Source organism: Drosophila serrata, unplaced genomic scaffold, assembly GCF_035046125.1.
Source record: "Drosophila serrata isolate PLE 108 unplaced genomic scaffold, ASM3504612v1 contig_276, whole genome shotgun sequence".
NCBI classification, from domain to species: domain Eukaryota; kingdom Metazoa; phylum Arthropoda; class Insecta; order Diptera; family Drosophilidae; genus Drosophila; species Drosophila serrata.
The window spans coordinates 4,182,711-4,208,088 of record NW_028257174.1 but is presented as its reverse complement, the minus strand read 5'-3'; the positions used below and the strand labels follow the sequence as shown (position 1 = coordinate 4,208,088).

At 38.1% G+C, this 25,378-nt stretch overlaps 4 protein-coding genes across 6 annotated transcripts; 3 read left to right on the top strand and 1 right to left on the bottom strand.

Moving 5' to 3' along the window:
• The first annotated feature begins 1,223 nt into the window (after nucleotides 1-1,223).
• Nucleotides 1,224-4,621, top strand: LOC110179500 (retinol dehydrogenase 12). Of its 2 annotated transcripts, none has more exons than XM_020947076.2 (3): nucleotides 1,224-1,378; nucleotides 1,552-1,921; nucleotides 2,818-4,621. In XM_020947076.2, the coding sequence occupies exon 3, from the start codon at nucleotides 2,898-2,900 to the stop codon at nucleotides 4,116-4,118; it is 1,221 nt and encodes a 406-aa protein (XP_020802735.1). In that variant the 5' UTR covers nucleotides 1,224-1,378; nucleotides 1,552-1,921; nucleotides 2,818-2,897; the 3' UTR covers nucleotides 4,119-4,621. The 2 variants fall into 2 exon arrangements, with proteins under 2 accessions (XP_020802735.1, XP_086691711.1); XM_086835585.1 differs by having other exon boundaries at nucleotides 1,225-1,378; nucleotides 1,552-1,917.
• A 4,223-nt stretch (nucleotides 4,622-8,844) lies between these two features.
• On the top strand, nucleotides 8,845-11,051 carry LOC110179542 (uncharacterized). The gene has a single exon (XM_020947122.2). The coding sequence runs from the start codon at nucleotides 9,231-9,233 to the stop codon at nucleotides 10,407-10,409; it is 1,179 nt and encodes a 392-aa protein (XP_020802781.2). The 5' UTR covers nucleotides 8,845-9,230; the 3' UTR covers nucleotides 10,410-11,051.
• Nucleotides 11,052-11,569: 518 nt separating this feature from the next.
• ND-B16.6 (NADH dehydrogenase (ubiquinone) B16.6 subunit) lies at nucleotides 11,570-12,368 on the bottom strand. The gene is made up of 3 exons (XM_020947123.2): nucleotides 12,300-12,368; nucleotides 12,123-12,244; nucleotides 11,570-12,065 (listed from the first exon to the last, which is right to left on the bottom strand). The coding sequence occupies exons 2-3, from the start codon at nucleotides 12,226-12,228 to the stop codon at nucleotides 11,707-11,709; spliced, it is 465 nt and encodes a 154-aa protein (XP_020802782.1). The 5' UTR covers nucleotides 12,229-12,244; nucleotides 12,300-12,368; the 3' UTR covers nucleotides 11,570-11,706.
• A 92-nt stretch (nucleotides 12,369-12,460) lies between these two features.
• On the top strand, nucleotides 12,461-25,265 carry kdn (citrate synthase). Of its 2 annotated transcripts, none has more exons than XM_020947078.2 (2): nucleotides 12,461-12,803; nucleotides 22,810-25,265. In XM_020947078.2, exons 1-2 carry the CDS (start codon nucleotides 12,588-12,590, stop codon nucleotides 24,157-24,159), a joined length of 1,566 nt encoding a protein of 521 aa, XP_020802737.2. In that variant the 5' UTR covers nucleotides 12,461-12,587; the 3' UTR covers nucleotides 24,160-25,265. The 2 variants fall into 2 exon arrangements, with proteins under 2 accessions (XP_020802737.2, XP_020802738.1); XM_020947079.2 differs by lacking the exon at nucleotides 12,461-12,803 and adding an exon at nucleotides 12,988-13,232.
• Nucleotides 25,266-25,378: the final 113 nt, after the last annotated feature.

The window sequence follows — 25,378 nt, the reverse complement described above, 5'->3', positions numbered from 1 at the left end:
TCGATGCAATCTACATTTAGACGCTGCCACTCGGTTTCGTCGTCGTCACTCGCTGCTTCCGTCTCACTCGCCCATGTGTGTGTCTGCTTTCCGCCTTTCGAAGAATTTCCTTACGCTTTGTGATAAAATTCTTTGCGCGTCTCTTGCTGTCTCTGTCACTCGTTGACCAATTTGCGTGGCTTTTCCGAACTCTTAACCAGTTCCAAAATGTTCTAAATTTGTCATCCACCTCACTGCACAGTGTCTTGTTAATTATATTTTATTAAGGTTCAAGTTGTCAAATGCTGGGCAATATCCCGGTTGAGCCCCCAAAAATTGCAGTGTCCTCTTTTAGAAAGTTGTAACACCGGCTTTGATTTAATGATATTGTTTAATACATTTAACTGGTAACTTGTAACTTAATTCAATCTTAATTTAACAAAACGTGGTTATCTTAATTTAGAACGTCCAAGCAAAACGAGATTCTGGCGGCGAATGCCTTTGCGAGGAGATGCCAGACTTATCTGCAATCGATTACTCCTTTTCAGTATATTCTATCGAAGGGAATCAGAGACTTAGTATGTGAGTCCGCTTCTGGTAACTTTAGCCACCCTACCAACACTACCGGATCCCACATACGTAATATTACGTATACGTATCCCAATTCAAACCTTGATCAATTTTCATATAAAAAATATCCATAAAACACAAACAAAACAAAATTGATTAAAAATATCAACAAAAATATCAAATATCTTTATAAATGTAATACAATATTAAGTATACGTCATATTACGTATACGTAACCCAATACACTATTCAGTTTTAAAATCAATATTAATTGGGTAATAAGCAAATTTCGAATAGAGTCTGTTTAAAATATGTTATCAGTTTGCAGAGGTCAACATTAAATGAACTAGCTTTTGTTAAGAGCCGAGGAAGGAATAATACAGGCAGAACTTATATAATAGAACCATTTAAATAATCACATTTTAATTCAAGCTTTTTGAAGATAATATTTTTGTTAACTTTTCAAAATATTGATAAAGAAATTACCACTTTGTAAACATTAAATAATTTACTGGTTCCATTTCTCTGTTCACAACTGTATAAAGCTTGCTATTAAAGAAGCTTATATGGTAGATAAGAATTACGTATATAATTAATACATACACATAAAGTACATATATGTGTATTATTGTATTCTCTATAAAAAGAATAACTACATCTTTGAATAAATTATTCATTCTGCTTTTTCACTTTCAACAGTCAAGTCACTTAACGCTATAGCTCACCAAAAGTACATTTTTTAAAAACATTTAAAAGATATTATATATATATTATTATATATATATATATATTATTAAAATCTGTTTAATATTTTTTAAAAATTCTTGAGGTCATTATCATAAAAGTATATATATTTTCCTTTTTATGTTATACTTAGCATAGTAAAGATATAAGCCATAAGGTCCACCCTAGTGCACATGCAACAGAAACCACAGCAGCAGCAGCGGCAGCAGCAGCAGCGTAATGTTAATAACAGACGCTTTGAAATAATTTTTTTTTCAGGTTATTTTTTGACGCGTTAACACGGAGCGTTGGAGCGTTGGCTCAAAGCCAGGCGTGGACTAGCCGCCAGTCAGTTGGCCAAGATCGCGCGAGTTGCTTGGACACGCGGGCACCACACCACCACTACCGACTACTGACCCAGTTACCAAGTTACCAAGTTACCGAGTTAACAACTAACCAAGTAACGCCAAGGTACCTGTTGGAATCTGAGCTCCCCCTGGGGTTTGGATCCTACTAACTGAACGAGCAAACGTTAAAGCCGTCCCTGGAAATGTGCGAAATCGGCACCTGACTTGCTGCTGACTTAACCGGAGCATCAGTTCCCAGCATTGTTTGCAGAACCACAAAAGGCCACAACTTGGATTGGTAGGTAAGTTGCCACCACTTTTGGTAGTACGCTTTTTGTTTTTGTGTTTAGGAAAGAGGCATAAAAGAAAGTTGGGTAATTCATGCTCAAAGAATGTCGAGAAATGGAACACATGTTTAATTGTTTAATTTAATTATTCAAAAGATACGAAATAAATAATTAATACTAGAGATAAATCGATATGGCCAAGCGGTGTATAAAGTCCAGGTGTTAATTTCTATTAACAACAAGCAGTGAAAGTTCTTATGACCGACTTTAGGGGTTTTTTTTAACAATTATATTTGAATAAAGTGCAGGTTAAGAAATTTGTTATTTTTAAATAAGAGTAGGGTAATATTTATAGATAAACAATATAGGATTTTAATAAGGATTAAGACTACAAATTTATCCTTAAGTATTATCCTTTTTCTTTATAGTTTTTACATTCCAAATGATAAATTTAAAAGATTAAATTAATAAACTATATTTTCTAAATTCAAAAACTATTATTTCAAAGTAAATAAACCCCTTAAAATCTTTTTATTAATATATTAAAACTATTTAGAACCAACTTTCTAATAGTATGGACCTTTAATTTTCCTTTTCTTGACTAGTTTTTTATTATATAAACCCTTGTTTAACCGCTTCATTCCAATCTAAATATAATTGCTTTATAAGATACCTAGTATATTTAGTATGTATACAAAAATGCATTTTTCCAGATGATTAAAGCCACCACTTAAGTCTAAAACCAGTTGTTCAAGTGCAAGCTCAAGATTTCGGGGTCATCGAGTCTCAACCCTGAGTAATTGTTGCTCATAAGAGGTGTTCCCTAACTGTTTTCCCTCCCATTTCCCTCTCCCTTTCTCATTTAATCTTAATCTTAATTTTAATCTATAAACTTTCTTTCTTTTCTGCAGAATCAAAGAAGCTTCAAGGAAAACCCTTCCATAAAAAACACCTCAGCAGCCCGTTTCCTGATCGTATTTCGAAGCCAACTATGTCGGAGGCTGTCACGCCGCCAGGAGCAGGATCAGGCGCAGGAACACAACCAGAATCAGGATCCTCTGGATTTCCACCGGGCTTTGATCCCACCGGTGAGGCAAGCGAGAAAACTCTCTGTTTTCACGGCTTCTGGGCCTGGTTAGTACTCCTCATCCTTGTTGTTCTTTGCACGGCTGTCATTATGTGGCTATTGCGCAAGTGCATCCAGGGTCCAATGTACCGGAAGGCTAATAGGATCGATGGCAAGGTGGTAATCGTAACCGGCTGTAATACTGGGATTGGCAAGGAGACCGTTCTGGAGCTGGCCAAACGTGGTGCCAGGATCTATATGGCCTGTCGGGATCCATCACGCTGTGAGGCTGCCCGTTTGGAGATTATGGATCGCAGTCATAATCAACAGCTGTTCAACAGGACACTGGATCTGGGATCCTTGCAGTCGGTGAGGAATTTCGTGGAGCGCTTCAAGGCGGAGGAGACCAAGTTGGATCTGTTGGTTAACAATGCCGGTGTAATGGCCTGTCCAAGGACCCTCACCGCCGATGGCTATGAGCAGCAGCTGGGTGTTAACCACTTGGGTCACTTCCTGCTCACAAATCTGCTGCTCGATCGGCTCAAGCAAAGTGCACCCAGTCGGATTGTGGTGGTCAGTTCGGCGGCTCATCTCTTTGGTCGCATCAATCGTGAGGATTTGATGAGTGAAAAGAATTATGGAAAGTTCTTTGGAGCTTATAGTCAATCTAAATTGGCCAATATCCTGTTCACCAGGAAGTTGTCAACCATCTTAAAGGACACTGGTGTCACTGTCAATTGCTGTCATCCGGGAGTGGTGCGTACGGAGCTTAATCGTCACTTTGCTGGACCTGCTTGGATGAAGAGTGTCCTTCAGACGGGTTCACTGTACTTCTTCAAGTCCCCACGTGCCGGTGCACAGACCTCACTGAAGCTAGCCTTGGATCCTAGCCTGGAGAAGTCCACCGGTGGCTATTATTCGGACTCCATGCGATGGCCATTGGTACCGTGGGCCACCAATAACGACACTGCCGACTGGCTGTGGCGGGAAAGCGAACGGTTGGTGGGTTTGCCACCACTGGAGGCACCCAGGAATGGGAGTGCCAATGGTAATGGCACCTCAACGAACGGAGCCAATGGAGCAAGTGGAGCAAGTGGAGCCAGGGACATGCAGTCCGTGGAGACGGTCGTGGTCAGCCGTTCGTAGCCGTAGCCCTTAGTTATCGAGAATGGAGCGAAGACCTTGCTCTTTATATATTTTTAAACATATTGCGTGTTTGGCAAATCCTTGGAATAAAACCCTGGACAGTACACTATTTAAGGTTAAGTCCAAGAACCAGTCAGTTTAATTAGATAGTTGAAAAAACAAATGTTTAAATCTTTAAAATTGTTCAACATTTCTATGCAATTTATTTCTTTTTCAAAATAATATTTAAATTATATTTTTTAAAAACAAACATGGGCACCTAGTGGCTCCTTTGGCTCTCAATACTCTCTCTCTTTTATAAATATATATTTTTTTTCACAATTAGTTTTAAAAGATATATATAATAAATCCCCCACACTTAAATTTATATGCCAGTGTATTTAAATCTTCGTTCAATGAAGTATGTATGCATGTTTTTTTTTTTGTTTTTTGTCCTGTGCATAATTTTAAGCAAAAGCAAATGAAAAAAATCCATTAAAATAAAAGTTTTACCTGACATGCAATCTTCTCTTTTCTCTCTCTCTCCGTCTCTGGCCCCCCAAAAAAAAGAAACAACAAAGAAAAAAAAGGCAACAAAAACAAATCAGCATAAAGCGAGCGATTTACGATAAAAACAAGGCGAAATCAATGAGAACGCTGACGTCGCGACGTCGCTGCTGCAGCGGTCGGTGCCACTGCAGTTACATCTGTTACAATGAGTGTGAGCGAGAGGGGGCCTAAGGAGAACCAGTAAATGGGAGACAGGTGAGGGAGTGAGTGAGGGAGGGAGTGAGTGAGTGAGTGAGTTAGTCACAACGAATGCACAGTGGATGCCAATTAAAATATGAAAATGTGTGACTAAAAATTAATTCAGATTGGAAAATTAAAAATTAATATTAAAAAATTAGATTAAAAATTAATTTTTTAAATTAATTAATTAAATTAAAATCAAAAATGTGGCTAAAAATTAATTCAGATTGGAAAATTAAAAACTAATAAAGTTAAGCTAGAATATATGTACCATAAAAATTATGAATAACTATTAAAACCACCCAAAGGTATAAAATTCTTTCTCAATTTTCAATTTTATGCATATAATTAAAGACAACAGTTGTTTCAAATTATCATCTCAAGTTCCGTCAGCAGCAAAAAACTATTTTTATCCACTGTGCCCCATTATTTCATGCACATGCCATTAGCATTAACCAAAATCGCATAAAACTGGGGAAAAAGTGAGAGAGAAAGAGTGTGAGAGAGTGAGAGCAAAAGAGAGTGGTGCAATTAAGCCCATGCATGCCCACGGGGGTCGTTCTGGTGCAGTGGATGCCAAAAAGTGAAAATCTCCCTTGGATTCGACCAATTAACTATGGCAAATCTAAGTGTTACGGTGTAATTGCAATGATTGTGTATTGTTTTATGTTACACCCTAAATCAGGCTAATTGCAGATCTTATTTTCCACCAAGTTTTCTAACTTAATTGAAATAATAATAAATACAAAAAAGAATTTTATATTGTTTTCTATGAATTTAAGACCAAGAGCTTTTTCTGAAATAACCCTTTAAATAACGGAACAATAACTCATTCGGTCATTGGGGTGTTAAGGGAAGCCGCTTCAATTACACGAAAAAATTGCAATGGAAATTTCCATTCGTGAATGAGTGTCTTTTGATTGCGTGTCACCCCTTTTTTTATTTTTGTTGAACACAACCCCTTTCCTTTAAGCTCCCTGCAAACAGCTGTTGCATTGGTAAAAAATAAAAAAATAAAAAAATAAACCCTTGCTCTGCGGCAAGTGAATTTGATCGATAAGAGGGAGAACGAGAACAGATACCATCTTCCAAAGGGAAAGAGAAAGGGAAACGAACAATTGTGAAATGACAAAATGACGCAAAATTGGTTGAGGAAAGGCTCTTAAAAGTAATAAATAATTTATAAAATTTAGTATATTTTCATAGGCTTTTCTTCCAGGTCTTATGCACACACATTTCTATATTACATTTTCAGATTTTTCCAGAAATTTCCAGTACCAATTTGGTATGCATTCAATGTTCAACTCTTCAATTAAATTGAGACAATAAATTTGCAGTGAAAATCATTAAATTAAAAGTTCGATGCATGGAAAGGCAATTCAGAAGCGATTTATTCAATCAAGTTGGGATTTTTAAAACGCAAAAATACATCCGTATTCTACAGGCTATGACCTTAAATACATAAAAATCAACATAAACTAGTAATTATACATGTACTAAGTTCAAAAATTATGTTTTCAAATAACAAAAAACCAATCTTAAAGATTATAACTTAATCTTAGAAGCGAAAAGATTTTTATTTTCTCTTTTGTGAAAATGGAAAATTCCAGATTTGTTAGGAAACCCAAAACCGTTATGTAAACCATTATTCATTAATGGAAACTCTCAGAATATTCCGTAGAATTTTTCTCCCCCTGCGTCACCTTGCCAAAGCTTTATCGTTGGCAATTTCGCGATAATGGTAATTGCATCCAGACCAACCTACCGCAATTCCCTTATCACACTATATGCACTGCACTTCTACTTAAAAAAAACTACAAGTTCTAATGATTCTTGGCGAAATACGATACATTCAATTGAAATCGAAAATTGAATAAGCTAGTGACAACCTAGATTTGTATGATCTGATGTAATTACCATTAATTTGTTGGGGGCGGAAACGTGATAGCCACGTTAGCAATTACGGTAGTAGATGGGTAACTGAACTTGAATACGTGTAAATTAAATATAGCAACTATAGTTGCTATAGTAATGTGGTAACAAAGTAGTACCCTAGACCTCTGGACTGCGCATCTTGAAGCTCATGCGTTAATAGTTAGTACGTCATTAGCCCTTTAACCCGCTAACTAACGCTGTTTACGTAAAGCGACAGCGCATTTTTTATTGATTTTAAAAAAGCTATATAAAAATATTTATTTAAGCAACTTTTTAGTCTACATATTTCATCCTTTGATATATTTTTTTTTTATGATAAAAATGTATAAAGCAATTTACAGAAACAAAGCCAAAAGCAATCAAAGCTGGAACTAAAGTCTATTTAATTTTAAAAATCCCAAAGTAAAATAATTTTCTCCACAAATATTTACTACAAAAATGTCATTAAAAATGTCATTAAATTATACCATAATAAAACTTAATAATAGGTAATATATCACAGGCTATATCCGTTCACTGAGGGGGGTTAAACAGACCAAAAACTTTCCATTCACATTCGTTTAGTGTTCATCAATTGGCGATTGCTGCTGAGTCAGTAGTTAGCTTTTCCGACATCTCCGTCGATCGTCGTCAATAGCCGATAATTGGTTCAAGGCTGTTTTATTGTCAAGAAGTGACGCCACGAAGATGGGAGGAAAAGTCGAACAATAGGTTATTTTGCATTGCATTTCCCCACATATATGTATATTTAGCAGCTCTAATTTTAGATTTAAGGCGCTATTTAGTGACCGTTGATCGCATCCGAGACCAAAATTGCTTGGCGACGTGACAAATAGATAAATGTGCATTGGCGAAAATGGTCGCAACGGTTTTTCTCTGACATCTTTATCTTTACCGCATGTCACGTCTTTCCTTATAATACTGCAAATAGGGGGTTTCGCAAAGATATAGCTTCTTGTATTTATATTTGAAGAATATATTTCATCATTGAAAAATATATAAAAATATTAAAATTATATGCATTTACCTGTGATAGCGGGTATTTCTCCCGGTTCTCATTTATATTTGATTATGTAATGTTACTAAATAAATTTTGTAAAATACATATATACACTTATATACACTTACATATGGAATATAATTGGAAAATGGAAAGGTATTTCCGATTAAATCTTGATTAAAAGAAGTTGGGTTTACCAAGGGACATGTCCTGAAAACGTACCAAAATGAACCAAATATTTATTTATTTTAAACTATAACTAACATATATATCGATTTTATCATTGAATTTTCAAATATTCTCAAAAAGAAAACATGCTTTAGTTGGTTTTGAGTTTTACCCCAAATCTTATCATAACTATCTCTATTTTGAATGCGCGCCAACTACTAAAACTAAAGAATAGTTGCCACCCTGTGCAACACATCTTGGTACACTTATCGATAAAACGTAAATAAATGAAAACGTTTCAACACTTGAAATTAGAAATTATTTAATTTCTGCTTTTAAAAATAATGTTAAGAAGTATCAATATAATATTTAAAACATTGCCATCTCTATACACTTACGTTTATGGCAAATGGACTTTAAAATATCAATATTTCCGAAATGCGTAATGTTTGTACGTAATTATTTTAATATAATTAATTATTAATAAACGATTGTTATTATCGATTTAAAATAAAATTTAGTGTTTTTGTATTACAAAAATATTGAAATAATAAAATTGGAAAGTCTTTTCCTGAAAAACTCAGTTAACTTAATGAACTTTTATGTATCAATCTCATATATCGATCCTAAAAAGATAAGAGCTACTGAAAATCATTAAGCTAAGTAAGACTTAGTGTAAATTTATTTAAAACAATGGCTAGGAAACTATAAATGTACCTTAAATAAATTTAAGAAGTGTTAAAAAACAAAAAATCGCGGCAAATGAGGCGACCCAGACTCACGGCGCTGCCACCCCGCTTGCTCACTATCGATATATGTCTATCGATAAGCGAACATATCGAGTGATAAGCAATCGTTTGCTCAAGCGAAAACCACTCGCCTCTGTTTGGCCTAATCGATAGCTGGTATCGATAACGTCCAAATTGCAACACAGTGTCCACCATCTTGGCCGAAGTTGCCACAACGTGAAATATTATAAAAAAGAAACTACCCGATCTCGCGAGGAAAGGCGATTGCAGTGTTGACTATTGTGACAAAAAAGAGGAGTCCGCTATACGCGCCAAAAACAATCACAACAGCATTAACAAAACAAAACCGTGGAGGAGCAGCACCACGGCAGAGAGTGTGCTATAAGCAGGCAAGTCGCTGTCGTAGGCCAGGAGGGGCAGCTGTCAAGGAGGCGGCGTGCCATCTTTCCGAAAGCGGAAAAAATTTCAACTACGTCAAACGTCATACGTTAAACTGCAAGGATATCCATAAAAGGAAGCCAGCTAGCTAGAATGAACGCCAAACGTGTCAAGTATACCACCGTCAAGACGGAGGATGTGCCCGTTGTCATCCATCCCGACGACGTCGAGGAGGAGGAGGAGGAGGTCGAGGCCCATGAGCAGGAGCACGAGCACGAGGAGCATGAGCACGACGATGGTGAGACACAGTACACCTATGCCTACACCACTGGCGAGGACGACGATACAGAGACCGCCGTGGTTACGCTAAGCGACCGCGAGCACGAGGCTCTGGCCAATGCCCAAGAGGTGATCATCGATGAGAATGGACATGCCGTAACCCTGCAGCAGCTGGTGGAGAACACCACCGTCGAGGAGGTGGAGACAATTGAGCAGGGCGACGGCACCCATACCATTCTGCACATTGTGCCCGGCAATATACACGACGATGGCGAGGATGAGATCGAGGAAGAAGAGGAAGGCGAAGAGGTCGATGAAGATGATGATCTCGATGAGATCGTGCCCGTGGAGCATGAGGAGATCGAGGGCGAGGAGGAGGACGACGATGAGGATGTCGCCTCGATTGTATTTGAGGGCACCCTCGAGCATAATGCCGACCAGGACTCGAATGCCCGCAACAAGACCTTCTATTGCCCGAATTGTGGCAATTGTTACAGTGCCGCCGGCTCCCTGAAGCTGCACATGCGTGCCTGCCTGCGCGAGCGCAACGAGGTCTCCGCCGATGATCGCAAGTGCAAGGTCTGCAGCAAGATTTTCAATTCGGTGGCCTACCTCAAGGAGCACATGATGCGCCACACGGGCGAGCAACCATTCCGCTGCACTCGTTGCTATCGCAAGTTTGTGGAGGAGAGCAAATATGTGGCGCACATTGATGCCCACAAGCACCAGGATAAGCTGGAGGCCGAGGCTGTGGCCATGTCCGCCCAGCATGGCGGCAAGAAGGTGGTGGTCAAGGAGTTCAACTGCTCCTTTTGCACACAGAACTTCACGGTGGTCTTTGATGTCGGCCAGGTGAAGCGTCGCTATGCCTGCGATGCCTGCCGCGACAAGTACTCCAATGCGGAGGCATTGCGTCAGCACAAGCAGGCTGTGGACGAGAAGCGTGAGTTCAGCTGCGTTCGTTGTGGCCGCAAGTTTGTCTTTGAGGGCTTCCTGCAGCGTCATCTGCCCACCTGCGATGGCAGTATCAAGCGTCGCCGTGACATGAAGTAGAGGCGGCCACAGCAACGTACTGATCACTGGCAGCGGCGGCGGCAGCAGCAGCAGGAGCGGCTGTCACCGTCACCAGTCCATTACGTTGTTATCAAGGAGGAACAGGAGCAGGAGGAGTGTGAAGATGAGCAGGCGGTACAGGTGACGGAGGAGGAGGCGGAAGAGAAGAAGGAGCATTACCACGATTATGATTATAAATATGAGCGATATCAGGCGGAATAGAGGAGCTGAAGCGAGCAGCAAGGACCACTTAAATTGTAGCAACTTATTACATTATCTTAAACGAGCGGAGTAAAGGAGCAGGAGCAGCTGCTGGCCCCAAAGAAACCCAAACTATTCCAAAGGAGGATACGAGTTTCATCTCTATTTTTTTTTTACTAATTATATATACACACACACCTAATTATAAATATATATTGTTCAATTATGTTCAGATTGTGGCCAGCAGTATGCATATTTTGATTCATGAAATGTATAGATTGTATAATTACTTACGTTTAAATTAACCATAATTAATTCTAATGCGCTGATAATTGTACAATTAACCCCACAAATGCCCAACAACAGCAGCAGAATATTAAGTGCGCGACAAATTGATGTTGAAATTCAATAAAAAACTAAACAAAATCACACAAAAACAAAGATTTATATATAGTTATTCCAGGAATTCTTGTTTTCCTAGGAAAACCCTGGGTTCTCTTTGCTTTTGGGCCTGTCTTTGGAGTTCTTTTTCCAGTTAAAGCTTTATTTTTCATGATAATTAAATACTCAAAAAGATTTTTAGCTTATCATTAAGCTCTTTCTATAACCAATTAAGACGAGATCTTCGGATGAGCACTTGGTTATTAGTTTTTAGGTATTTTTCTTCAACAGAGTATTGCAAATTGATCAAATTCTCTTTAAGCTCTTGAAATATATTAAAAAATTATATATATTTTAAAAATATATACCTCTATAGACCCCCTTCTTATTATATTTCCTTTCGGGCCTAATGGGAATCCCCCCAAGCAGCTGCTTTTATATTATTTTGGCCATTTTTGAGCACTGCCAATGGATTGCCATCTGGCAACCCCTTCCTAGGTCCTCCTCCGCCTCCTCTTAACAGCAGCCACCACCATTTCCATACCACACAAACACCACACAGAAGACACAGTTCTTAGTTCCCATTTCAAGACCAATCCTGACGACTGTAATTGAGTCTAATGAGAGGCGCTTAGGCGAGTCTACAAACAAAAAAAAGGCTTTCACAATAGTTGATAGAATAGAGTTAAGCATTAGCTACACATCCTTGGCGGGCTTAAGACCAGAGCTTGAGGTGAGCCCGCTTGGCATACGACTTCCAGTCCGAATGGGCATAGAACTCCTTGAAGATGGGCGTGACCAGGGTATCCTCTGGCAATGTCTTAAACACAGGCTCACCGTACCAGGTGCCCACCTCCCAGCCGGGCACATTCTTCATCAGCTCAGCCTCCTCGTCCCGATTGCGACGCAGCTGGCGCAGGAATTCCCGATCGCGTTCCGCTATCAAGATGGGGAAGATGACATTCTGGGCAGAGCGCATCTCGATCTCCTCACGCTTCACCTTCTTGGCGGTCAGGTAGTAGATGCCCAGTCCCACGGCAGTGACGGCCACATATGTGCCGATCATGGTGAAGCCTGCAAGGAACAAGAGCTATACAATCTAGATCTAGGTCTGGGGATCAGCTAACTCACCTGTGAAGTAGCTCTTGGGTGGCACACGGGCAAAGGGGATCTTCTTGTAGCCGCCCGGCGGTGGCAGATCCTGTTTGGGGGGTATATGCGGCACGGCCGTCGCCATGGTGACACTCTCTCTCCTGCAAAGTGGAACCCATTAGTGGCCGCATCTTCCTCGGTGGGAAAGAAACTTACACGGGCTTAAAAACTCGACGAGAAAAGAAAAAATATGGGAAATTGTGTGTTAGTTTTGCATAACACTCGACAGTGTTGCCAGATGCCGCCGTCCTAAAATCCACTAAAAAATACTGCAGCCATATAGTTCGATAAAATACCACATTAACTACATTCCATTCAATCAAAATCAAGTCAAATTGCAAAGAACGTCAAAATTAGCAGCCCTTCTCATCCCTAGATTTTCCTCACCGACACAATTTCAGTTAGCTTTCCCATTGACAAAAAGAAAAAAAAATAACACGCAAAATGAACTCGCAACGTTTAGCGAGCATCTGCTGGATGCAGCACCTGCAGCGTCGTACCTTTGCCAAGAAGTCCATCTGGGATGCCAAGCGTTTTGATCTCCGCCGCCTGCTGTCCAAGAAGGACGTGGCCGCCACTGAACCAGCCCCGGCCCAGGCAGAGACGGTGTCGATGCCGCTAGCAGAAGTAGTACCCAAGAGCATTCAAGACCAAAAACAAGTAAGTTGATTCGAATTAGCCGCCATGGGTTTTTCAGCATGTGCGTGGGTGGAGGTGTAAAATGGTTATCTACACGCGTAAGGTGTAAAATACCGCCAATTCTTTTCGAAACATCGATAGGGCAAACAAGAAATCGATTGAAACTAATAGCCAAACATCGATAGTGCTCCGATGTTTTGCTTCAGTTGCCGCGCAGCTGCTAGAAGAGAAAGAAATTGTTCGCTCAGCCAAAAGAACACTTCCTAAAAGCAAGTCGACTCTTCACTGGGGGAAAGGCAATTTTTTTCTGTGTGTGTGTTTCAGTGCGAGAGGTTTTCTGCCAGGCGAAAGTGTTAACGCTTCCTTCTTCTCCTCCCAAAGAGCCGCATTCGTAATCGTATTACCATGTCGCTCTATCGCATTTCCGCACGCAAATTGGCCGAGGCACAGGTGAGTTATATACCATTTTGGTCTTTTTTTCCGGGTTCCCTTTTGGGGGTATTCTCCTCCCACCCCCGCTTGGCCATCAATATTATGATTATCCTCCCTCCCTTCGCGTTAGCTACAGTTTCCCCCAGCTTCCAATAACTGTAAAGTGTGTCGTCGCTTTTGTTGTTACCATCTTGATGTGTCTTCTTCAGCTTCCTCGCTATCCTATATTCCGTTTCAAGCCGCTCTTATACACACACACATACATCCACTCTCGCTCTGCAGACTCTACACGTCACGCAACTCGAAAAAAAAAGAATTTCAGCCATGTGCTTGCGATTAAGAAACTTTATTCGCTGTTTTATTGTTTCGGTTGTGGTTGTTGTTGGCCGCTGATAAGTGTGCGAGTGTGTTAGTATGTTCTATCTAATACATTACATAATCACTAAAAGCAAAAAGTGAAACGAAATTCGTTTGGCTATTTTGGCAACGGCGAATTCCTCGCTCTGCGCGGAATAAAAATAAAACTCTTTTCGTTTGCTTTGAGTTTAACGAACTCAAACGCTTCGCATTTGGATTCTTGGCTCGTTTTGTATTCTTTCTTTTTGGGTAAATTTCCACAAGTCCGGCTTACCAGAAACTGAGTTTTGTGGCCTTATTCTTGTAAGATTACAAAGACAAAAAACAACAAAAACACGGCGTTGGCCTCTCTCTCACCCAGGTAGCCACTTATGTTCTCTCCAGTCTTCCGCTCTCTCTCTCTCTCTCTCTCTGCTTTTACTCTCCCGCGTTTCGTATCCCACGCGTGTCACGTGTTGTTGTTGCCAAAAAAAAGGAAAATACTACGCTCTCTTTCTCTTTCTCACAAAGAAGAAGTGTCCGCCGAATGACCTTAAAGCAAAAGGAGGAGCGCACCCACCCACCCACTAACGACCGGCGGTTGCATATTTGCATACATATCGGTCGGTTTTCCGTTTTTTTTTTTTTGGGGCGGCAATTTTCGCCGATTGCATAACGGCAAATATAAAGAAAAGAAAATTTCGAAAAATCAATATCCATAGAAATCCGTGGCCCGCTTTCATACATATGTACATACACGCGCGAAAAAGGGCCTGCAGGACGAGCCTCCTTTTTCGGAGCCAGAGAGTAAGAGAGAGAGAGAGAGGAGAGACTTACAAATCCGGTCAGAGAGCAAAAGGGCGCGAGAGAGCCTTTGCGGTGGTGCTTCTCTTTGGGCTTTAGTTGAGTAATAATTACACGGTTAGAAAAAATCGATTAATTAAATTATGAAAAATATAAAAAAACTATTTAAATAAGAGCCATCCTTTTGCAAATAGAAATTCAATTTCTTTATATAGATTTTGAAAATTTAAATTTATTATAAATGCATTATCAATGTAATTTTTTTCTGTGCATATTTTCTACACTTGCCAAATGTTATGCACACACTCCCCATTTCTTGTTCTTTGGCGGCTTGCCAACGGCCGAAAAAGAGCGTTGACGTCGACGTTTTATTTATGTAAATTTATGTGTGTGTGTCTTATTTTTTTAAATTTTTTTTTTTGCCTATAAATAATTGCTGTAAATGTTAAACTGAAAGCAGTATTTGGCAATTAACATCATTTGTTTGTTGCCTACCTTTTAAACCACAAACTTTTTTTGCAGTCTGTCTCTTTGGTAATTTTCATATTCAAGAGAGCAACTAATTAGCGAACCAAAAAAAACCTCTTTGTTTTTCTTTTTGGTCTAATATCCAAAGAAATTAGCAAGGAAAACAAGAGCAAATATTATGTATATTTATTTTGTTGTTGTTTGTTTTTCCTTTGACGTAGTTTAACGAAATGGCAAACACGCGAAATATTTTATCGCCCCTTTGCTAATACGTCACAATTCGTGACGATGCTTACGTAACGCTTACGGCCCTTTTTTTTTGCCACTCCGTCAGCAGCAACAACAACAATAAGAGCACCGAAAAAAAGCCAAATAAAGAGAGTGGTCATTAAGAGAGAGACTGAGAGATGAAGAAGAGAGCGTGCGAAAAAGGAAAACTAACGTTAACAGCTGATCTCAAGCGATTGCATAAGAGAGCAGCAGCAAATGCATAATTGATACGTGCTAACACCACACATTAAATTTTACGACCGGCCTCACAGCCCCTTTTATATACATATATATATATATATATACATATATTCCTTTACTTGATTAGATGAATCTAAATCTAAATCGAGATTTTATTGCCTGCCTGAGCAAAGCTCAAGTGGACACGATTTCCACCTGTTGCCAGTATTTGTGGGATTACTTTACTCTACTATTTCTTTTTTTCTTGGTCTTATTTAGCAGAACTTGAAATGTTATGCTCCCCGGTTGGTCCTCTATTATAGATAAGGGCAGGCGTCATGGAAATTTTGAGACTTCTCGAGATAAAGAAAAATGCCCGAAATCATCGTTTCGATGGGGTTTATAACGATTGTTAGTTGGGGAGATCATGTGAGTGGAGAGAGGTACTAAGTCTAATATTAAATATTTATACTAAAAGCTTTTAAAGTGCTCTAATTAGGGATTTGTAAATAATGGATTTATTTATTCATAACAAGGAAGTCGAAATTATAATAACCTTGCAGTTTGCAATTGAATTAGGGGATCGTATCGGAAATCAATCATAAATAAGCTTAAAATATTCGCATTCTTTGGTGCGATATTTATCGATATTTTCATATGAGAAATTTGTCGACAAATCATAGTTTCAAAAACTCATAACTAAGCCAAAAATTCATTAATTTTAATTCGGAAAACTGTGCAATGCTAGTTTTTATAACGTTAATAAATCTGCATACATATCAAGTTAAAATTTTAAAAAATTAAAATTTTTCTAATTTTTTTCTTCAAATTTTTAACGATTTAACCTCTTAAAAAAATTTAAAAAAATTAAATTTTTTTTATTCTTCCTGAGATGCCTAGATCGATTCTCCTGTTGATGCTGATCAAGAATATATATGATTTATGGGGTCGGAAATGACTCCTTCATTGATAAAAATTATAAAACCCTCTGCTAGATTCTTAAAATCGATATTTATATATAATATATATATTTTTGTAAAAATCTAAATTTAAATAGCTCATATCTCAGCCAAAAAATCATTAATTTTAATTCGGAAAGCAGTCCCATGTTAGTTTTTGTTAGAATAATAAATCTGCATACCAAGTTAAAATTTAAAAACTTTAAAATTTTTGACATATTTTTGGTCAAAATTTTAACGATGTAACCCCTAAAAAATGTTGAAAAAATTAAAATATTTTTTCTTCTTCTTGAGATGGCTAGATCGATTCTCCTGTTGATGCTGATCAAGAATATATATGATTTATAGGGTCGGAAATGAGTCCTTCGTGAGTTACAAGCTTCTGACTAAGATTATAATACCCTGAAAGAGTATAAAAAGTTGGATTTATGAGCCTATTGTTTTATGATAAAAGTGGTATATAGAGCGTATAATAATAAAGTGCTAATAAATACTTATCATGGGATACAACATTTTTAAACAAATTCTACCGATTTTAAAAGATATATTCTCTGGCTTGAAGTCTTAAAAATTGCCAAATATCTTTGCTTACTTAAATTTTAGAGTAGTATAAATAAAGTATTATGAGAATTTTATAAACAAATTCTACAAATTTTAAGAAACCGACTTGAAGCCCTATAAATACCCAAATACCTTGTCTCACTTACATTTTTTAATTGGAATAAATAAATATTAAAATATTACCTTGCTGCACTTCTTTATTTTTTTTTTTTAAGATAATGATCAAAACCAATAAGGAAATATAACAATAAAATTGCTTTTGCTGTCTTTGATAATTATTAGCTCGTGCCTTGTTCTTTTGCCACAACTATGTGTTATTTATATATGGAATATATATACATATTATATTTGTTTGTACATGGCTATAGACCCCGTCTATCTGGTGGCTGATAAGCGTGACAAATTTGCTGCTGGGCACATGATCGGTAGACAACGACAACGTCGCCTTTATCGCTGATAGCCGCTACCCGCGGGACACGCAAAGCCCCCCCATTGCGAAAATAAAGGTGTTAACTCAATCAGCTTTTACTTACCCCCCTTTTCCGCCCCCTCATTATTATTATTATTTATTTTTGGGGGTTTTTTTTGCGTGATAAACGGAGTCAAAAAAAAAAAAACAGTATATATTTGTGTTTATATTTAGGGAGTGGAATTTCGCAATGCGCAACTGAAGATAACAAAATAATTGCGAGCTTAAAAGATACAAATTCCAGATACAATTTGTATCTTTTTTTCTGGAGCTGTGGAGAGTGATTGATTTGGCAAAATATTAGCAAGAATTAGCAGAATTAGTGACATATGCTAAACAGAAGATAAAATATCACAGAGTGTAGAAGTACCTAATGTTGTTATACAATCAATGATATATTGCTTGTGACATTATAATTTCTTATCAATGGTTTTCGAGCTGCTCTCTGCTTTATATTTTCTGCCCAACCCTGCTTTAACATATAATCTCTGGCTTAGTCACAGATTTAAGGGAAAACTATAACTATTTATATTTTAAACAATTTTAATTTCCTCTTAATATCATTAAACTTCAATCCTTTTCCCCATTTCTCCTCACAAAACCCCACTCATTTGGATTTCCCTGTAATGTCAGTGATTTTTCTTGTGATTGCTGGCTTAGTCAGCATTATAAAATGTACCATAAGATACAAAATTACATTCACCCGGCAACAGTTCCACAAATATATACATATACATATATAATCCCATCCGATTCGATCCAATACAAAACCGTCTCTCGGACTCGGTTTGAGTGGCAGGGATTACGTCACGCGGGTACTTTCAATGCGAGACGATTGTACTTGTACTTGTACTTGTGTTTACTTTCGGCGACTGACACAATGAGTAGAGTAGAGTTGAGGAGGGAAGAGTAGCGGGGGGGATTTTTGCTAAACACTAAACTTAATTAAGACGATTAACTCGGACAGACTGCAATTATTAGAGAACTGAGTGACTGCTTTGGAAAAGCGTTCTCTAATGACAGAAAATCATCATCATCATCATTATTATTATCAGCAAAGTCCAAAGCCAAATTGAAAACGTCACGCTAGGCAAGGAGAACAATCCAAGGTTCTAAGCTTTTGTCGGGTTCTATATTATATATATTTATCTATATACCAAGCTATATATCTATGTATATATCTATGTATATATCTATGTATTTATCTATGTATATATCTATGTATACATCCCCCCTAATCATTAAAGCGAGATCAAACAGTTTTCGTGATGAAACTAACAAAAAACAACCGAAAGCTGTAATTGAACTACAGGGATTAGTGGGTCATAAAGGCTGTAATTATATAATATTTAGTTTAAAATTAATTGTAGAAAATTATAACATTTTTAAGTAACTGAAAAGTACGAAAAAATGGCAATGTATTTTGAGAATCATCGTAAATGTTGTTAATTCCAAATAACTTTAATTTTGCCATGAAATAGGTCCTAAAGAAATTAGTTGGGAATTATAAGAAATTCAAATTTGTAGATTTATTTATATTTATTAGATTTTTTAAATTATTATTTTTTAATTAAAATAGTTATATATATATAAAGGAAAGGAAAAATTTGTTATAATATTTATTTGTAATGACTACAATTTTGTCTTGAAACATTGCCAAAAAATCAGTTACGAATATTACAAAATTAAATTCTTGAGATTAATTGCCAACTTTTTAGATTCACTTAATGAACGGCTAAAAATTTCAACAGTAATATATCTAAAAAGTACCAAAAAGTTTTTAATTATTGGTAATTTGTAAAAATTAAAATCTTTTCCGTGAAATAGCTCTTTGAAAACCTTGCCAAAAAGGCTTTTAAGAATTTTTAGAAATTGAAATCTTAGATATATTGTTAAATTATTACATTTTCTTATTTTAAAGCTATATATGGGGTTTATTAAATAACCGAATACCCAACAACTCAGATTCTTAGCTTCTTAGCTTTGTACCCCCGAAAGACTTCTCTAGCCAAAGTTCACTGTATTTTGAGGGTGAGAACATTCGATTCCCATCTCCACATTGAGTACAACACCCATTGAGACGGGGTCACTTGGCGGCTCACCTCGATGACAACTCTGCCAGTGCTTTCCCGGGGTTTTCCGCGCACTCCAAGGTTCTTGGCAGCAGCAGCAGTAAAAAGCTCTCATCTCATCTCATCACATCTCCTCTCATCTCCTCTCTGTGTCGAAGTAAAGATTGTATAATCTAATCGGATCGGATGAGGAGAAGGGATGATGCTGGGGGAACGCTTGAAAGGAAGTCTGCTCCGTCGTCGGCTTCCTTGATGACAATTCCCCCATTAGACTAGTTAGACATGCGATAATTACCGGCGCGTGAGACCTTGAAATCCATTTTGCCTGACTCGCCGCCGTAGCGTAGACCCCAGTTTCTTATCAGCAAGATGAACGAACGGAACGGGCGCCAGATAATGATAAGGAGGCAGCTTTCGAAAATGTATATATACATACATCGAATTATATATTCGAACTTGAAAATGCCTATGCAAAATATTCGAGAATAACCCAAAAAATATAAAGACCCAAAGAAGCGATAAGTTTTATGCGTAAGGGGAAAATGTGTTATGCAATTTTTACACCTTTAAACCGCACACTTGACGTCTCAATTAGTAAATTCTTTGAGGGGGAAAAAATGCTATATGTAAGTTATATTTATTGTTATTTTTTATGGGAAACGGGTAACAAAACGACGCTTTGCCGGTTGGCTTAGGTTTCAAATTTCAGCCACAAGTACACTATGAAAAAAAGGAGGTTATTAAGTAATGGGAAGTGTTAAAAATACAAATGATTTTTTTTGTATTAAATTTAAAGCGATAGAAAACCTTTAAATATACAATATATATTTGGGGTTTTTTTTTTATTATAAACTGATATATTATATTATATATTTTATACTATAAAATATATTTTATAGTATATTATATATTATATTATGTACTTTGTATGATTAAATAATATATATTATATTATACATATTTAATTATAAAATATACATTATATCCAGTATCCTTACAGAATTTTAAATACTCTTCCTTATTTCGTTATCAAGGTTTAAAAAATTAAATACTTAACAACGAAGTAAGGAAGAACTCAAAAATTTTTCAAGGATATAGGTTGCTGTTAAGCAAAAATGTTATATATTATATATCTTAGGGAATTTCTGAGGTAATAAAAAAGGTAACAAGCCTTGGTAACAGCCAGAAAATTAAAAAAAAAAAACTGGCAATGTGTGTTTTGCTTTAATAATTATAAAAAAGGCAGCGCACTTCAGCTTTGTTTATACTTAACTTGTGTAATTAGTTATTATTATTTATTTTAATATATAACTTGTTTAATTAGTAAATATTTTAAGGGGTATTTCAGGAGAATTATTATTTATTTATGTTTTCTAATATTATTATTATGTAGACCTAAAGAGGTTCTGTTATTTTTGCAAGTGCATTCACTTGTGGTAACAAAAAGCGGCATTTGCGGTTGCCAACCGAACAGATCCCGACTTTAAAAACCACCAAGACAACCTGTTCTTGGCTCCTTACTCCAGCTATTATTGGTAATTAATATGCACGATGATCGGGCCAAAACGATTTATCAATGAATTTCGGCACTTGATGATAATGATGATAAAGATACTGGTGATGGAGAGGTGACATGTGACTCCCCGCTAAAAAAAAACCGGTTTGTGTGTCCACAAATCATTCCACAAATCATGCAATTCAATTTTGCAGGCAGGCGCCACAAGTTCACTTGGTTAATTGAATTTGTTGACCCACTGGCCGCACAGCCAGAAAACGGAACACAGAAACCAGAAAACAAAAAGCAAAAAACAAAAATCAAAATACAAAATAAAAGAAAAGTGCTCGACTCTGACTGTGACTGTGGGTTGTCAATCAAAAAATAAAATCGCACTTTGCGCGGATTCGGAATGGGAATTGGAATCGCAAGCTCGGAATTCCATTTCCATATCATTTCGTTTTTTATTTTACGTTTGACACAATGCCAACGCGTGGCAAAGATCAGACAGGGGCGTGCTGTGAGAGGGGATGAGGGGTTCTTCAAAATATACACTATTTTTATACCCTTTTCGGGTATTTTTACTTTAGTTGGGAGCTTGTAACGATGAGAAGGAGTCATTTCCGACCCCATAAATCATATATATTCTTGATCAGCATCAACAGGAGAATCGATCTAGCTATCTTAGGGAAAAATAAAATTTTTTAAATTTTTTGCTCGATATTTTATAAATAAATACATCGTTCAAATTAAAAAAAAATCGATAAAAAATCAAAATTTTTAAAATATTAAATTGAGTAAACAGATTTATTACCCTTTTAAAATCTAATATGGTACTGCTTTCCGAATTTCATTTAATGCATTTTTGACTTAGTTATGAATTTCTTAAACTTAGATTTTTACCAAAAAAATTAAAATATATAATAATATAGATTTTAAGAATTGAGCAGAGGGTTTTATAATTTTAATCAGTGAAGGAGTAATTTCCGACCCTATAAATCATATATATTCTTGATCAGCATCAACAGGAGAATCGATCTAGCCATCTCAGGAAGAAGAAACTAAATTTTAATTTTTTCATAATTTTTTTGCAACAAAAAAAGGATAAAAATTTTAATTTTTAAAAATTTTAACTTGAGTATGCAGATTTATTAACCTAACAAAAACTAACTTAGGACCGCTTTCCGATTTAAAATTAGTGAATTTTTGGCTTAGTTATGCATTTTTAAACTTTGATTTTTCGTTAAAATTATTATATAAAAATACAAATAAGTATATATTCAAAGAAAGTGTATATTTTAAGATTAGTTATGCCTAAACTTAACAAATATTTCTCTTATATTCCTAAACTTCTTTAAAAACTTATCCAAATCTTTAAACCCATTTAAATTCCCCCCATGTTTCCACGTCACTGAAACACTTGAATGAAATATATATTTAATTTTTGCGAATTTTGCTGTAACAATAAAAATAGCTTTAGGATTGATTCAGGTGTTAAGGTGCAGTGACAGTTTAGTGAACCTCCTTGAATTGAATTATGGGGATAAAACTCCTCGTTCGATGGTAAATCCCCCATGGGGAATAGTTCGTTGACACATAACCACTGTTCCCAAGTCACATTAAAAAGGGGGGAAAAACACCTGCCATGCATGTGATGTACATATTTGCTCATATGTGTATTTGTTTGCCTTGTACTTGAAAGTCCCGTTCAATGGCAAGCCAAATGGCTATCGATAACATTGATCGGATGTGCTTGTTAGCTGTCAACTGTCAGATATTAGCGAATAAGCAAGGATTTGTTTATGGCAAGTGTCAGATTTTTGACAGTTCTTTAAGGAGTGGGAAGATTTAAAGCGAAGAAGGTTCCTGAAACTCTATAAAACCCGTATTTTGAGAAGATATTGCTGGAAAATATACAAATATATATAAATTTAACTCCCATCTTAATAATTTCTATTCATTTTGTTTTCTCTTTTACCAGAAACTGCCCAATGTTGGAGCCTATGTTCGCCTGATTGCCGCCGATGGACGCAGCCTGCGCGACGTTCTCGCCGCCAAGGTGCCCCAGGAGCAGGAACGCGTGAAGAATTTCCGCAAGCAGCATGGCGCCACCAAAATGGGCGAGACCACCATCGACATGATGTATGGCGGTATGCGTGGCATTAAGGCTCTGGTCACAGAGACCTCAGTGCTTGATGCCGACGAGGGTATCCGTTTCCGTGGCCTCTCCATTCCCGAGTGCCAGAAGGTTTTGCCCGCTGCCGATGGCGGCACTGAACCCCTGCCCGAGGGTCTCTTCTGGCTGCTGCTCACCGGTGAGGTGCCCACCAAATCTCAGGTGCAACAGCTATCCCGTGAGTGGGCCGAGCGTGCCGCTCTGCCCCAGCATGTGGTCACCATGCTGAACAACATGCCGACCACCCTGCATCCCATGTCGCAGTTTGCTGCCGCCGTTACTGCGCTGAATCATGACAGCAAGTTCGCCAAGGCCTACTCGGATGGTGTGCACAAGAGCAAGTACTGGGAATATGTGTACGAGGATAGCATGGATCTAATTGCCAAGCTCCCTGTGGTGGCTGCCACCATCTATTGCAATACCTATCGCGGCGGCAAGGGCTCCCGCTCGATTGACTCCAGCCTGGATTGGTCTGCCAACTTTGTGAAGATGCTTGGCTACGACAATGCCCAGTTCACCGAACTGATGCGTCTGTACCTGACCATCCACAGTGATCACGAGGGTGGCAATGTCTCTGCCCACACTGTTCATTTGGTGGGCTCGGCCCTCAGCGATCCTTACCTGTCCTTTGCCGCCGGCATGAATGGTTTGGCTGGTCCCCTGCACGGTCTGGCCAACCAGGAGGTGCTCGTTTGGCTGCGTAAACTGCAGAAGGAGGCCGGCAACAATCCCTCGGAGGAGCAGCTTAAGGAATACATCTGGAAGACCCTGAAGTCGGGACAAGTGGTGCCCGGTTATGGTCATGCCGTGCTCCGTAAGACCGATCCTCGCTATACCTGCCAGCGTGAGTTCGCCCTGAAGCATCTGCCCGACGATGAGCTGTTCCAGCTGGTGTCCAAGATCTACAAGGTGGTGCCACCAATTCTAACCGAAACCGGCAAGGTGAAGAACCCCTGGCCCAATGTAGATGCCCATTCCGGTGTCCTGCTGCAGTACTATGGCATGAAGGAGATGAACTACTACACGGTGCTGTTCGGTGTATCCCGTGCCCTTGGCGTGTTGGCCTCCCTGGTGTGGGATCGTGCCCTGGGTCTGCCCATCGAGCGTCCCAAGTCCTTCTCCACCGATCTGCTGGTCAAGATGGTCCAGAAGTAAACGCAATGATGGAGCATTGGCCGGGGAGGGGGAAGGAGGCGGAGGATGGTGGAGATATCTGGAAGCTGGAACTGGAGCTGGAGAAGAGTTAAACCCCATTTTTTGTGGCCAGCAGCGTTTGACAGAGGACGAAGGAAGCAATTTGGAGATGGAGCAGTAGATTGTAATAGACGAGAGACGAGGAAGAGAGAGAGAGAAAGAGCTAGGGAGAGACAGAGAGAGAGAGAGAGAGAGAGAGAGAGATAGAGAACGAGAAAGATATTGGATGACGACGCTGATATTGAGAGTTGAAACAGCAACCAAATACGAACCAATAGGAAAAAACAAAACAAAAACCAGAAGAAAACTGCAACAGCAAAACAATAAGTTGGAAATAAGGCCGAAACTTATTTTTAGTAGTAAAATAATGTACGAGAACAAGCCAGAAAACCACTTAATTAATTGTATAAGCTATATATACGATTGGCTATATATATTTATATAAAGTAGGGACAGGCAGAGAGAGAGAGAAAGAAATATGTTTGCGCCTATTGTTTATGTTCAGCATTTTCCCCAAAACTCCCCCCCCACTACCACTCCCACTCCCCACTCCCCTTTCACTTTTCCTCCTCTTTTTATTTACTTTATGTTACGTTTCCATCTTTGCTGACCGACTAACCGACCTAACATTAGCCCCTAAACCACCCACCCCCCTGGACAAAGCCCACCACCAGCAGCACCACCTCTACCACCAACCACCACCACCCACCCTCCCCGCCTAAAAGCCCTTAAAAAAATTACTAACTTGATAACATTTTACGTTTAATTTAACTATAATTTATTATGCAAACAAACAAGATACAAAAACGAGAAATACAATACAACAAACAAAAAAAAAAACAAGTGTAAAGAAACCAACAAAAACATCTGAAAAAAACTCAATAAAAAAAAAGAAACAGAACAATAATTAATAATATTTAATACCTAGAGTAGTTATTTGCCCTGAACACCTCCTCTGGGAGTCTGAGGCTGAGGCTGCATAAGCGTTCGTTCGTTCATTCATTCATTGCCATTGCAAGTGTATTCGGAAAAGCAAAACACAAGAATAAACCTTAGCAAACTTGAAATGAGTGCGTATCTCTGTACCTCTAGATTGTCCTTTTTTCAGACTAGACTGTATTTTAAAGGTAAGTTGGTGGCTTTATGGATAATTTCGCATATTTGGATCATTTGTGGAGTA